We start from the raw sequence: 15,761 nt of genomic DNA on the forward strand, positions 1-15,761 counted from the left end.
GGTGCAGGGGAGTGGAGAGACCAGGCACATAAAACTGAGGCTCCAGTGGGCAGCTTTGCATGCAGTGTCACAGGCCTCCTCCAGCTGCACATTCCACACAAAGCCCTTCGAGGAAAAGGGCACTGTCTGAACTGTGTTTAACTCAGAAACAAAGCTGCCCCTGAAGGACAGTAACTGACTGAGGAAAAGTGATAAAAAAAAAGCCCCATTAGGGAAAGCTGAAAGAAAATCTGCTCAGATCAAAAGAAAGATAACAGGGAAGACAACATCTTCTTAGAAACATTTCAACAGGATGTTACAAACTTCAGAGGGGCTGAGAGGGACCTTGCCAGGCTGAATAGATGGGCAGAGTGCAAGGGCATGAGATTTAACAAGTCCAAGTGCCAGGTGCTGCACTTTGGCCACAGCAACCCCAGGCAGTGCTACAGGCTGGGGGCAGAGTGGCTGAGAGCAGCCAGGCAGAAAGGGACCTGGGGGTACTGGCTGATAGTAGGCTGAACATGAGCCTGCAGTGTGCCCAGGTGGACAAGAAGGCCAAGGGCATCCTGGCCTGCATCAGGAACAGTGTGGCCAGCAGGAGAATGGAAGTCATTGTGCCCTGTACTCAGCACTGGTTAGGCCACACCTTGAGTCCTGTGTCCAGTTCTGGGCCCCTCAAATCAAGAAAGATGTTGAGCTGCTGGAAGGTGTCCAGAGAAGGGCAACAAAGCTGGGGAGGGGTCTGGAGCACAGCCCTGGGAGGAGAGGCTGAGGGAGCTGGGGTTGATTAGCCTGCAGAAGAGGAGGCTCAGGGGAGACCTTCTTGCTTTCTGCCACTCCCTGAAGGGAGGTTGTAGCCAGGTGGGGGCTGGTCTCTTCTCCCAGGCAACCAGCACCAGAACAAGAGGACACAGTCTCAAGCTGTGCCAGGGGAAGTTGAGGCTGGATGTTAGGAAGAAGTTCTTCCCAGCAAGAGAGATTGGCCATTGGAATGTGCTGCCCAGGGAGGTGGTGGAGTCACCATCCCTGGAGGTGTTTAGGAAGAGCCTGGATGAGGCCCTTGGTGCCATGGTTTAGTTGATCAGATGGTGTTGGGTGATAGGTTGGACTCCATGATCTCTGAGGCCTTTTCCAACCTGGTTAATTCTGTGTGATTCTGTGTGTGTGATTTTCCTTCTTAAGCAACAAGACAGTAAGAAATAATGGACAGCAGCAGAGGCTGATTACAAAGCACCCAGTGACTCCATGTGCAGCATTTGGATTTGCATCTGCTGCTGGAACTTTCCAAGGCTGAGGGGTGCTCAGAGAGGGCTCTTGGTGCCTGCACCAGGGAGCAGCCTGGCAATCCTGGCTGATGGGACACTGAGGGGAATTTTGTGAATAATAAGCTCAGTCCTTCTACAATGCCCAGGAAAAATGCTGATGTGACATCTCCTAAGAGCTGGCTAGCTGCTCTAAGAGCTCTGTGAACTGAATGAGTCTGAGACAAAGCCACCTGGCACTCACACTGGGATGAAGCAAAGCCTTTAAGACTGAGGCAGGATAGGAGATGTGCTCCTGTGAACGCTTTGACACTCCAGCAGAGCTCAGCTCTGCAGCAAAGAGTCAGTAAGGTGGTTCTGCAGAGATTTTCATCCTGTCCAACAGAAAATTTGCCTCCTTGTAAGGAATTACCTGACTTGCCACTAGAGCAGAGTCAAACTCTCCTTCCCTAACATTTTTCTTTCACATTTCAAAAGCAGCCAATTTCCTCCTATTTTTACCTGCTGAGCTGAGAGAGGAGATTGCAAAGGGTATTGATCTCATTTATGCCAAGTCCTTCCAGGGAATACAAGTTTATTGCTTTCCTGCCTCTGATTATCTCTTTGTGAGGATGTGGCTCACAGGCTGGGAATTGTATTGCAGGCTGTATTCCAGAGACAGGCTTCACTGCAGAGCTGAAAGCTGGAGGAGCCATGAGGGGAAGCATGGAGATGGAAGCCAGAAACTGAGGGGAACATCTGAAGAGTCAAAATCCAGGTCTTGTGGAAGGCCATACAGCTTCCTAACTTCTAAACATGCAGGTTTAACCTTGCTAAGTGTGGCACAAGACACATACAGGTCTCATGAACTGACTGGTGTGGTTTTTAGGGCAACATGCTGACACTTTCTCAACTGCCTCCATTCCCATTAGGAAGAAGGCAGAGATCCAGGTACTCTTCAAGAGCTGTTTGTCAGCAATTAGGCAGATCTGGTTGAAAAGCACTTAGAGAAGAGCTCAAACCACGGGAATTGCTCTGCTGCCTAAACATTTCCATTCAAGTCATTCAGCCCAGAGCTCTACTTGTTGTCCTGCTGAATTTTATGTCAGGCTCTTATGTTCAGATTTAAGTCTACAGCTCCCTGAAGGGAGGTTGCAGCCAGGTGGGGGTTGGCCTCTTCTCCCGGGCAAGCAGCACCAGAACAAGAGGAGACAGTCTCAAGCTGTGCCAGGGGAGGTTCAGGCTGGAGGTTAGGAAGAAGTTCTACACAGAGAGAGTGATTGGCCATTGGAATGTGCTTCCTGGGGAGGTGGTGGAGTCACCATCACTGGAGGTGTTTAGGAAGAGCCTGGATGAGGCACTTGGTGCCATGGTTTAGTTGATCAGATGGTGCTGGGTGATAGGTTGGACTCCATCATCTCAAAGTTCTTTTCCAACCTGGTTAATTCTATTCTATTCTATTCTATTCTATTCTATTCTATTCTATTCTATTCTATTCTATTCTATTCCATCCCATTCCATCCCATTCCATCCCATTCCATTCCAAACTCCCTGCATCCAGGTGTATGTCTTTGGAGGGCTCTCTCAACAGACACCAAGGCTCTGGCTAGGCATCTCTAAGTCCATGTTGTGAGTTTAAGACTGGCTGCTTTAACCATAGAGCTGAAAAGTCCTCCAAGGGCCTAGACAGGTGCAGGAAATGGTAATTTTTGCTGTGTTATCCCCACAGGCCCTGCATCTGCTAGAAAATGGGTTGCAGAGTCAATGTGTCCCCTGGTTGCCTCTCTCTCTCTCCCCAGCACAGCTGTCTCGTGTGATGTGGGGGAGTTTGGAGCCTGGCTTGGCCTTGGCAAGGCCAGTTTGGTAGCTTAGTGTGGGGGCTAGGGAGGTATGGCAGGAGGCCAGGGGTGTGGTGGGGGGCACTGAAGCCCTGCTTTGTTGGAAGGTTTTGGGCTTAATGAGGTTGTTGCAAGCTGAAATGGGAATTTGGGTGCTTGGCATTTGTGCAAACATTTGTAAATAGCATTCCCACTCAGATCTCCAGTGCTGCCAGGAGCATTTTGATTTCACTGCCTTGGGGAGGGGTAAAATACCTTTCTGTCTGCTCTAAAACTGAAACTGAGAGAGCCCAGGTGGTGTAGGCATGTGGAAAGCCCCAGCAGCGTGATGAAGCCTTTGCAAACCAGAAGGTGAGATCCTAACCTTTTGAAAGCCTTTGGAATTCTAACACTGACCCCTGAAGGAACACAAAGTTAAACCTTGGGGTCTCCCCTAAACTGCAGAGGAGCCAGGAACCTAACAGTTCTCTTGAACTTTTGTGTGCTCAGCACTTTTAATCTTAAACCAACAGCTAACCCCATTAAGTTTAAGGACTGACCTCTGTAAGTCATCACCTACAAATTGTCAGCTGCCAGGCTGTTTGATTTGCAGCCAGTTCCCTACATCAGTCTTTAATCTGCCCTTTTCTTTCAGTGTAAAATGGACAAGCAACTCTCTGTCTCAGGATGTGGCTGCAAAGGGGAGGACTTTTAAGCCTGGGTTTCTAATTTATTTCACTGTGCAGGTTTCAGTCCTAACAAAGTGAGTGTTCATCTCCACCATCACAGCGTGGATCCAGGAGATCTTTCAAAGCGTTACCTACTGGAGAACAACCTCCTGGCTCTGCACTCTTGTGGAGATGCACCTCCCAATGAGCTGTCTACAATAAGTGCACTCTTCCTTGGCAGAATAGGCAAAGGCCAGGGAGCAGAGTTTGATGAGAGTCAGCTTTCACTAAAGAGAACAGTGCCTTAGGCTAAGCTTAAGAAAAGTGTATCCAGCAGGGCTAGGGAGGTTCTTCTCCCTCTCTGCTCTGCCCTCCTGAGACCATACTTGGTATTTTGTGTCCAGTTTGGGGCTCCCCAGTTCAAGAGAGACAGAGAGCTGCTGGAGAGAGTCCAACAGAGAGCCAGGAGGATGCTTAGGGGACTTGAGCATCTCCCCTGTGAAGAGAGACTGAGAGCCCTGGGGCTGTTTAGTCTGGAGAAGAGAAGGCTGAGAGGGATCTGATCAATGCCTATCAATATCTGAGGGGTGGGTGTCAAGTGGAGGGGGCCAAGCTCTTCTGGGTGGTGCACAGCAATAAAAGGACCAATGGATACAAACTTGAACAGAGAAGGTTTCAGCTCAAGATGAGGAGAAACATCTTTGGTGTGAGGGTGCCAGAGCCCTGGAGCAGGCTGCCCAGAGAGGTTGTGGAGTCTCCTTCTCTGGAGACTTTCCAACCCCACCTGGATGCATTCCTGTGCAGACTGCCCTGGGTGATCCTGCTTTGGCAGGGGGCTTGGACTGGATGATCTCTGGAGGTCCCTTCCAACTTCTAATGTACTGTGAGGATAGGATAGGATGGGATGGGATAGGATAGGATAGGATAGGATAGGATAGGATAGGATAGGATAGGATAGGATAGGATAGGATAGGACAGGACAGGATAGGATAGGATAGGACAGGATAGGATAGGATAGGATAGGATAGGATAGGATAGGATAGAACAGAATAGAATAGAATAGAATAGAAATGGAATAGAATAGAATAGAATTAACCAGGTTGGAAAAGAACTTTGAGATCATTGAGTCCAACCTATCACCCAGCACCATCTGATCAACTAAACCATGGCACCAAGTGCCTCAGCCAGTCTCTTCTTAAACACCTCCAGGGATGGTGACTCCACCACCTCCCTGGGCAGCACATCCCAATGGCCAATCTCTCTTGCTGGGAAGAATTTTTTCCTAACATCCAGCCTCAACCTCCCCTGGCACAGCTTGAGACTCTGTCCTCTTGTTCTGGTGCTGCTTGCCTGGGAGAAGAGACCAACCCCCACCTGGCTACAACCTCCCTTCAGGGAGTAGGAGAGAGCAGTAAGGTCTCCCCTGAGCCTCCTCTTCTGCAGGCTAATCAACCCCAGCTCCCTCAGCCTCTCCTCACAGGGCTGTGCTCCAGACCCCTCCCCAGCTTTGTTGCCCTTCTCTGGACACCTTCCAGCACCTCAACATCTTTCCTAAACTGAGGAGCCCAGAACTGGCCACAGGACTCAAGGTGTGGCCTAACCAGTGCTGAGTACAGGGCACAATGACCTCCCTGCTCCTGCTGGCCACACTCAGTGTTGACATCCTACTTCACTTCCTAAACTCCTTCCTTCCCTCTCAGCAACTGGGATGTTGCATCTTTTCTATTCTTTACTGTCCAGGAGTACTTTTCCTTTTGATGTGGCTAGCTTCAGCTAGAATGCCCCTCTTCATGTTGTGAATAAAAGACAACAGCTATGGTTTGAAACACCCACACATGAGAGATGAAGCCTTTGAAAATGTTTCTATGTATGAAGTTGCAGGCTTCAAAAAGGGCAAGAAGGAAGACCAAAGAAGCTACAGGCCAGTCAGTCTCACCTCCAGCCCTGGGGAAAGGGGAGACAACAGCTCATTCTTGGGGGTTATCTCTGAGTGTGTGGAGGAAGAGAAGGCTATGAGGACTAGTCAGTGTGGATTCACAAAGGGGACTACTCTGGTAGTCTTCTGTGCTGGTGTGACCAGTGTGGTAGATAAGGGAGAGCAGTGCCTGCTGTCTACCTTGACTTCTGCAAGGCTTTAGACACTGTCTCCCATAACATCATAGCACAGGTTTAGAAAGTGTGGGTTAGATGAGTGGGCAGTGAGGTGGATTGAGAACTTGCTGAATGAGAGAGCTCAGAGGGTTGTGATCAATGGTGCAGGGTCTAGTTGGAGGCCTGTGGCTCCTGGTGCTCCCCAGGGGTCAGTACTGGGTCCAGTCTTGTTCAACACCTCCATCAGTGAGCTGGGGGAAGGCACAGAGAGTGCTCTCAGCACCTCTGCTGGTGACACAAAGCTGGGAGGAGAGGCTGACACCCCCTCAGGCTGGGGGGTGTCTCAGTGAGACCTGCACAGGCTGGGGAGCTGGCCAGAGGGGAGCCTCTTGAAGTTCAACAAGGGCAAGTGTAGAGTCCTGCACCTGGGGAGGTATAACCCCAGGCACCAGCACAGGTTAGCAGCTGACCTGCTGGAAAGCAGCTCTGAGGAGGACCTGGGAGTGCTGGTGGCCAAGACCACCATGAGCCAACAATGTGTCCTTGGGGCCAAGAAGGCCAATGGTGTTCTGGGGTGCATTAAGAGTGTGGTCAGCAGTTTGAGGGATGTTCTCCTGCCCCTCTACTCTGCCCTGGTAAGGCCACACCTGGAGTGCTGTGTTCAGTCCTGGGCTCTCCAGCTCAAAATAGACAGGGGATTACTAGAAAGAGTCCAACAGAGTGCCACAAAAATGATCAGGAGCATCTCTCTTACGAGGGGAGACTGAAAGACCTGGGGCTTTGTAGGCTGGAGGAGACTGAAGAGGGGACCTTCTAAATGCATATGAACATCTAAAGGGTGGGGGTCATGAGGATGGGGCTGTGCTCTTTTCAGTGGTGGCCAGCGATAGGCCAAGGGACAATGAGTACAAACTAGAACATAGGAGGTTTCACTTGGGCTTAAGGAGAAACTTCTTTACTTTGAGGGTGAAAGGGCACTGGAGCAGGCTGCCCAGGGAGGGTGTGGAGTCTCCTTCCCTGGAGACTTTCAAACTCCCCCTGAATGCATTCCTGTGCAACCTGAGCCAGGCACACCTGTGTTAGCAGAGGGGCTCTCTGGAGGTGCCTTCCAGCCCCTACCATTCTGTGATTCTGTGTATCCTGTGGATAGGTTTCACAGCATGAAATGCTGCACACCACCAAGGCTGTTTTCAGGGTCATTTCTGATATCTTTTAGTCTCCTCTGTTTTCCCTGAACTGCCTGTACGTCCTCTCAATCATACAAAGACTGGAGGGATGGGAGCTCAATGTGATGAGCAGACAAACATGTTACACATGGCCACAGTGCAGCCACAGTGGAGCCACAGGTCCTTTTCTGACTTCTGTTTCTAATGATTCTATTAATCTCCATTCTCTTTTCAAATAGAGGCATTATTTGTGCTCTGAGACCCAGGCTCCCCTCGTGGTTTGAGCTCTGCTCTTTATCTCAGGCATTAGAAAGAAGCAAGAGTCACAGTTCTAATCTAAGTTTACAAGGATAAGGAGACAACTGCTAACTGTTCCACACACAGCCTAATGCTGATCAGCTAACTCTTCCAAGGGAAATCTTGTAAAGCCTAACTCACTGCTGGGTAGAAGGCAGCTACAGGCTCATGTTTCAGGGAGAAGCTGCTGTTGATTCACAGTGGAAGCTGCCTCACCCCAGATTATCCTTCTGTGTGCTTGGGGTCTTCTCGAGCTGGTTCCATCCTTCATTGCAGCACATCCTACCACCCTTGGGAACCAGGTGCCACAACATGCCAGTCTTCCAAGTCAGTCAGAGCCTGGGTTGGCTTTACACAGATGGGACTGAGCTGTAAGTGAATCAATTCCTGGACCATAATGTATTGCTGCAAGAGTGATGAGGAGCTGAATCAAGAAAAGTGTCCATAACTGGCTTACAGATGAAGGCTAGAGCTGATTTTAACCCCTACAGTACAATTACATTGCTACTGAATTTGCCAGCACATTAGGAATTACAAGGTAGAAACTGAAGCTGCTGGAGAGCAGTGAAAGGGAAAAAGACCTGGGGGTCCTGGTGGATGGAAGGTTGACCATGAGCCAGCAACATGCACTGGTGGCCATGAAAACCAATGGCCATGAAAACCAATTCTGGGGTGGACTAGAAGGGGTTTGGTTAGTAGGTCAGAAAGGTTCTCTTCCCCCCTTTACTCTGCCCTGGTGAGGCCACAGCTGGAATGTTGTGCCCAGTTCTGAGTCCCTCAGCTCAAGAAGGACCTCAGGGAACTACTTGAAAGAGTCCAGCAGAGAGCCACAAAGATGATGAAGGCAGTGGAACATCTTCCTCATGAGGGGAGCCTGAGGGAGCCGCGGGCTCTGCAGCTTGGAGAGGAGGAGACTAAGGGCTGCCCTCATTCCTGTTGATAAAGCTGTGCAGGGTGAGTGCCCAGAGGCTGGAGCCAGGCTCTGCTGGGGGATGCCCAATGCCAGCACAAGAGGCAGTGGTGGAAGCTGAGGCAGAGGAAGCTCCATGGAAATAGGAGGAAAAATTTTTCCCTGTGAAGGTGACAGAGCCCTGGAGCAGGCTGCCCAAGGGGGTTGTGGAGTCTCCCTCTCTGGAGATATTCAAGAGCTGCCTGGATGTGTTCCTGTGTGATCTGCTCTGGGTGCTCCTGCTCTGGCAGGGGGGTTGGGCTGGATGAGCTTTGGGGGTCCCTTCCAACCCCTCACATTCTGTGACTCTCTGAAATTTCTGGAATGATGACAAAGGGCAAGATGAGACTGCACTGAGATTAAAGAGGATAATATGTTTTAACTAAACATGTAACCATGACCAATCCCAGTATCAGAGGCAGGAGAATTTATTCTAATACTATCATGGTTAAAGACACAATCAGGAGCAGTGCTGGCATGGAAAGGGATTGGAGAGGCCTGTCCTCTAAACCCATCAGGAGCAGTGCTGGCATGGAAAGGGATTGGAGAGGCCTGTCCTCTAAACCCATCAGGAGCAGTGCTGGCACGGAAAGGGATTGGAGAGGCCTGTCCTCTAAACCTAATAGCTGATCAGCAGAGTCCCTCTGTGACATTATTGCCAAGGGTAGAGCACACAGCTGAGGGTCACAAATGCCTCTCCATCAGCACCCTGTAGCTGCACAGAGATATTTCTCTCCTACAGACAGGCTCTGAAGGTCCTCTGCGAATCTGCAAACCGCTCAGCCACGTGCCCCCTTCCCACGTTAACACATCAATGGCAATCCAACATTTCCACTTGGTTCAACCAGACAAAGCCTCCCCTTTTGCCCACTAACGTTCTGAGTTAGTGAAAGCCTCATGCCAGCAAGCATGCCTTCATTAGAGAGAGCAAGCAGGAGAGCTCAAGCCCCGAAGCTTCGGCGTCGCCCCGGCAGGCGAGCGGGCAGGCTGCCCGGGGCGGCCTTTTCGGATACGTACCCAGTAGAGCACGTCGGTCCAGCCCTCCATGGTGATGCACTGGAACACAGTCAGCATGGCAAAAGCAAAGTTGTCAAAGTTGGTGATGCCATGCTTGGGGCCCTCCCAGCCGGCCTTGCACTCCGTGCCGTTCTGGCACTGCCGGCCGTGCGCGGACTGCGGGGCGCAGGGAGACGGATCGTCCTCCGCGGGCGTGTCTGGAAGGAGAGGAGGGAGGGAGAAGGAGGTGAGGAGATGTGGCAGCCTTAAGCTAGGCCTTCAACATTTTGTTAGAGGTTTTGAGCAGAAAAGTATCACACTCTCACAGTATCACTAAGGTTAGAAGAGACCTCGAGGATCACCGAGTCCAACCTGTCACCACAGACCTCATGACTAGACCATGGCACCAAGTGCCACATCCAATCCCCTCTTGAACACCTCCAGAATAGAATAGAATAGAATAGAATAGAATTAACCAGGTTGGAAAATAACTTTGAGATCATGGAGTCCAACCTATCATCCAACACCATCTAATCAACTAAACCATGGCACCAAGTGCCTCATCCAGGCTCTTCCTAAATACCTCCAGGGATGGTGACTCCACCACCTCCCTGGGCAGCACATCCCAATGGTGAAAGACTCTCTCAGTGAAGAACTTGCTCCTCACCTCCAGCCTAAACTTCCCCTGGCACAGCTTGAGACTGTGTCCCCTTGTTCTGGTGCTGGTTGCCTGGGAGAAGAGACCAACCCCCTCCTGGCTACAACCTCCCTTCAGGTAGTTGGAGAGAGCAATGAGGTCACCCCTGAGCCTCCTCTTCTCCAGGCTAAGCAACCCCAGCTCCCTCAGCCTCTCCTCACAGGGCTGTGCTCAAGGCCTCTCCCCAGCCTTGTTGCTCTTCTCTGGACACCTTCAAGTGTCTCAATGTCCTTCTTAAACTGAGGGGCCCAGAACTGGACACAGGACTCAAGGTGTGGCCTAACCAATGCAGAGTCCAGGGGCACAATGACCTCCCTGCTCCTGCTGGCCACACTGTTCCTAATGCAGGCCAGGATGCCATTGGCCTTCTTGGCCACCTGGGCACACTGCTGGCTCATGTTTAGGTGGCTGTTGATCAGCACCCCCAGGTCCCTCTCTGTTTGGCAGCTCTCAGCCACTCTGACCCCAGCCTGTAGCTCTGCCTGGGGTTGCTGTGGCCAAAGTGCAGCCCCTGGCACTTGGACTTGTTAAATGCCATCCTGCTGGACTCTGCCTCTCTGTCCAGTCAGTCAAGGTCCCTCTGCAGAGCCCTTCAGCCCTCTAACTGAGCAACATCTGCTCCCAGCCTGTTGTCATCTGCAAACTTGCTGATGACTGACTCAACCCCCTCATCCAGATCATCAATGAAGATGTTAAAGAGGATGGGGCCCAGCACTGATCCCTGGGGCACACCACTGGTGCCTGGCTGCCAGCTGGCTGTGGCACCATTCACCACCACTCTCTGGGCTCAGCCTCCAGCCAGTTCCTAACCCAGCTCAGAGTGTTGCTGTCTGAGCCATGAGCTGACAGCTTGGCCAGCAGTTTGTAGAGGAATGCATAGAAATCACTGTTGGGGGTGACAAAACAGAGATAATTCTAAAGAGCTTCATTGGAGAGATATCTGCCATGAGACTGCTTGGACCAACACAGGCTGCAGGGAGATCATTGAGTCCAACCCCACTGCCAGAGCAGGGCCAGAGAATCCAGCACAGCTCACACAGAACACATCCAGACAGGCATTGCAAGTCTCCAGAGAAGGAGACTCCACAACCTCTCTGGGCAGCCTGTTCCAGGACTCTGGGACCCTCACAGGAAAGAAGTTCCCCCTTGTGTTGAGGAGGAACCTCCTGTGCTAATCTTGCAGCACTGGCTGGCACTCTGATGACGGAGGCTGAATGCCTGCAGCAGACAGGCTTCAGTGCTCTGGAGACAGGTTGATCTGGTGCTGGGCCACTGCTAAATCACAGCAGAAAGTCTCTGGAGCTCTGCTCTTTTGGAGTTTAGCAGCTGTGTGGCATTTTATCAACAGCCCAGTGGCACTCCAGCTCTGCAAGACTACTGCTTGATTACCCACCCCCTGACTGTACAGGTGTGGCTACAGAGCTGGGAACCCACAAACCACACCTGCTCAGGATGCTCTGGTGGATGAAAAATGCTCCAGAAACCATTTCTGTAAGGACAAAACCTCCCACAACTGGATTGGGTTTTTTTCATTTCTAAATATCCATACTGCAGAGCTCAGTGCTACATTTAGAACAGAAGCAGACATGTCTGGGGGGGGAGCAGGTCATTACATTTGGTTCTCATCTTATATGGCCCCCACAAAAAAAAAGGTAATGATCACATTCTGATCATTAAAGCATGCCAGAGACAGTGTGGTGGTTTGAGCCTTAACTGGGAGTTAAGAGCTCAGATGGGGGCAAGGCTGAGAATCCCTCCCCTGCTCGCCCCACCTCCCTCCCAACAGAGAGGGAAAAGAAAGGGAAGGAGCAAATCCACCAAGCAATCATTTGGAGCTGGCCTGGAAGTAGAGAGGTAAAGAGTTGTCTTTAAACAGTATCTATATAACACTAACAGGTAAGGGTCACAAGGGCAAGGAACAGGGAGGGATGGGAGGGAAAAAACACCCCAGGAATACAAAACCAGTCTCTGTGAAGAGGCACAGAAGCAGCAGGGAGAAGGATCAGGCCCGACCACGTGGCAGAGGAGCAGGAGGGCAGCTGCAGTAGCTCTCACCCAGGGGAGGCAGGAGCCAAGAGGTGCTAATGGCTGCAGTGTCCTTCCTTTTATACCCTTGCTGGGCAGGGAGGGGGAGTGGAACAGACTCAGTTTCCCAGGGGGAAAATGCCCTGCAGGGAGGGCAAAGCACTTGCAAGCCCTCCCCCTGCTTCCAGGATGGGCATCAACCCATCGCAGAACTGGATTCTGTAATGTAGACGATTCCAGGCAGAATGGAGGAAGACAGATAGACTTCAAAGAGGCACACCAGGCTGACAGCTCCTTATACTCCCAGCACAACTTCCAGCAAATGAAACCTGCTGCTGTTACAAAAGCAGAAAACACACAACTTCTGAAACCATTTCCTGCTGCAGAAATATCTTCTGGCTTCTGAGCTGAGCTGGGTCCTAGACATTGGCACTCGCCACCACATGGGAAATCACTGCTTTCAAGTTCAATAGCCCCAGTGAAGAAGAGCAGATGGTTAGATGACTGACAGTGCCACTGAATGACTTTGAATTTTGAATATTTATTTATGTAAATATTTAGAGAGGTCTTTCCCGGTGGATTTGGGGCAAGAAGTTTCTTCCCAGTAACAGAACTTTGCTTTCTTCTTGGCTGCACTTCTAATCACAGTCACAGCCTGTGATTAAAACAGGGTGCTTGGGCCTCAATTAGCTATTCCCTTTCCATGGTGTTTGTTTAAATGAAGATGCATTTGTATAGAAGACCACTAATAAAACACAAGCTGTTGATTTCCATGAGCCACAGACTCACAGAACACCGGGCTGGAAGGGACCTCAAGGAGCATCCAAGTCCAGCCTTTCAGGGCAGGAATAGAGTTCAAATGAGCTGGTTCAGCACCCTTGAATTGTAGGGGAATCCACCAGCCCAGTCTGCTAGTGGTGAATTCATCACTACTTTAGCGCTGTCTGAGCCTCTGGGAAATTTAGGATACGATAGGATAGGATAGGATAGGATAGGATAGGATAGGATAGAATAGAATAGAATAGAATAGAATAGAATAAACCAGGTTGGAAGAGACCTTCAAGATCATCATGTCCAACCCATCAACCAATCCAACACCACCTAAACAACTAACCCATGGCACCCAGCACCTCATCAAGTCTCCTCCTGAACACCTCCAGTGATGGTGACTCCACCACCTCCCCAGGCAGCCCATTCCAATGGGCAATCACTCTCTCTGTGTGGAACTTCTTCCTAACATCCAGCCTAAATCTCCCCTGGCACAGCCTGAGACTGTGTCCTCTTGTTCTGGTGCTGGCTGCCTGGCAGAAGAGACCAACCTCTGCCTGTCTGCAACCTCCCTTAAGGTAGTTGTAGAGAGCAATAAGGTCACCCCTAAGTTTCCTGATGCAGGCCAAGATGCCCTTGGCCCTCTTGGCTGCCTGGGCACACTGCAGGCTCATGTTCAGCCTACCATCTACCAGCACCCCCAGGTCCCTCTCTGCCTGGCTGCTCTCCAGCCTCTCTGACCCCAGCCTGTAGCTCTGCCTGGGGTTGCTGTGGCCAATGTGCAGCCCCTGGCACTTGGATGTGTTCAATCTCCTGCCCTTGGACTCTGCCCATCTGTCCAGCCTGTCGAGGTCCCTCTGCAGAGCCTCTCAACCCTCCAGCAGATCAACTCCTGCCCCCAGCTTGGTGTCATCTGCAAATTTACTGCTGATGGACTCAATGCCCTCATCCAGATCATCAATAAAGATGTTAAAGAGGATGGGGCCCAGCACTGATCCCTGGGGCACACCACTAGTGACTTGCTGCCCATTTGTTCAAGAACTCAGGCTGGCCTCTGGTGCCACAGGTCCACATTAAAAAGTCCACCACTGTGTTCAGCAGGTACTGACAGTTTTGCATGTAGCCTTTGCAGACAGGCCAACAACTGAGTGCCCAGGATGAGCAAGCTAAACTCTCACCATTAGAGACAGTCTCTGTACAGCAAAGGTGATTCATAGCCAAGAAGCAGCACAGAGGAATCACCGCCCTAAAACCCCAAGCAGGTGCATGGCAGGGAGCAACAGCCACCTGTCTCCTGTGTCAGTACACTGCATCAGCAACAGTGTGGCCAGCAGGAGCTGGGAGATCATTCTGCCCTGTGCTCAGCACTGGTTAGGCCACACCTTGAGTCCTGTGTCCAGTTCTGGGCTCCTCAGTTCAAGAAGGACATTGAGAGACTTGAAGGTGTCCAGAGAAGGGCAACAAGGCTGGGGAGGGGTCTGGAGCACAGCCCTGTGAGGAGAGGCTGAGGGAGCTGGGGTTGCTTAGCCTGGAGAAGAGGAGACTCAGGGGAGACCTTCTTGCTCTCTGCAACTCCCTGAAGGGAGGTTGTAGCCAGGTGGGGGTTGGTCTCCCAGGCAAGCAGCACCAGAACAAGAGGACACAGTCTCAAGCTGTGCCAGGGGAGGTTTAGGCTGGAGGTGAGGAGAAAGTTCTTCATAGAAAGAGAGATTGGCCATTGGGATGTGCTGCCCAGGGAGGTGGTGGAGTCCCCATCCCTGGAGGTGTTCAGAAAGGGATTGGATGTGGCATTTGAAGCCATGATTTAGCTGTCAGGAGGTGTTGGGTGCTAGGTTGGACTCTGAGGTCTTTTCCAACCTTGTTGATTCTGTGATTCTGTAACTGCTCCACTGTGAATGGGCACAGCCTCCCTCAGAACACCTTTTTGTGTATGATACAATGTTCCCCTTACCTATCAGTCCCCCTTGCACATGGTAGCAGGTCTTATGCATCTTCCCCATGAATAACTCCAGTCCAATGATGGCATAGATGATAATGACAAACAGCACCAGCAGGGCAATATGCAACAAAGGGACCATGGCCTTGATAATTGAATTTAAAACCACCTGGAGACCTGCAGAGAGAACAAAAGGAAGCACTTATCAGTGAGAGAACAAAGTTTAGAGGAGCCATCAACTGCACCATAGTACACTGGTTTATTGCATTCATCCTCACCTGAACTCAGCTGGATGATGTAAAGATGTACAGGTACAGACCACCTCCCTCCAGAAGATGCACAGAGTGGTTTGGGTTGTAAAGAACCTTAAAGATCACCTAGTTCTAAACTCCCTGCCATGGGCTGGGACACCTTCCATTAGAACAGGTTGCTCTAGGCTTCATCCACCCTGGACCCTGGACACCTCCAGGGAGGGGGCATCCACAAGCTCCTTGGGCAACCTGTGCCTCACCACGCAACGAATCCCTGCCTAATCTCCAGTCTCAATCTGCCCTCAGCATTGCCCAAATGAACCACCACAGCCTGGATCACAGGTTAAAGCTGAACAAGCATTACTTTCCCACCACCCTGGTGAGGGAACACATAACCTGTCTTCCCTGCTCTTGAAAACCAGACATAAGGTCTTCCCCAGACAGTTACTGAAGAGAGTTAAAGCATGGGCAGACAAAAGAACAACCGGAACCGAAGCAGGACAAGAACAGTGAGGCATGCAAGAGGGCAAACGCTGGGGTACCACAGAACTGCACCCCTCAGCATGGGGGGAAATGGCAGACTGAAGTCATGTCCCTACTCTGATTATAGATTCTTCCAGAGGTCGTTCTGGCCTCAGGCAGAGCCTGGGGACCATCAAACATACCCTGACTGAGTCTGAACTGAGGCGGAGTTAGAACCAGAGCTGCTGGGTTTGCCCCAGGACTTGGTGCTCACTCTGTAATCCAGGTTGTCCAGGTCCCTAGAGGAAGGCATGAGCAAAGTATTGTTACATGGCTGCCGTTAAGGCAGACTGGTAGAAGCTCTGAGGTGAGCAAGCCAAGCATTTCCAGAATGGGCCAAGGAAGGTGACTTGTAGCT

General features: G+C 51.0%; 1 protein-coding gene across 1 annotated transcript in view; it reads right to left on the reverse strand.

Annotated features, from left to right (window-relative positions):
* Positions 1 to 15,761, reverse strand: part of CACNA1C (calcium voltage-gated channel subunit alpha1 C) — a 669,515-nt gene that overhangs the window by 228,971 nt on the left and 424,783 nt on the right. Inside the window, exons 6-7 of the mRNA XM_054168007.1 lie at positions 14,646 to 14,807; positions 9,226 to 9,422 (exon numbers count right to left, since the gene is read on the reverse strand). Coding sequence (XP_054023982.1) covers positions 9,226 to 9,422; positions 14,646 to 14,807 — 359 coding nt within the window. The remainder of the gene's footprint in view (positions 1 to 9,225; positions 9,423 to 14,645; positions 14,808 to 15,761) is intronic.

This window comes from Dryobates pubescens, chromosome 15 (genome assembly GCF_014839835.1).
Source record: "Dryobates pubescens isolate bDryPub1 chromosome 15, bDryPub1.pri, whole genome shotgun sequence".
In the NCBI taxonomy this organism is placed as follows: Eukaryota; Metazoa; Chordata; class Aves; order Piciformes; family Picidae; genus Dryobates; species Dryobates pubescens.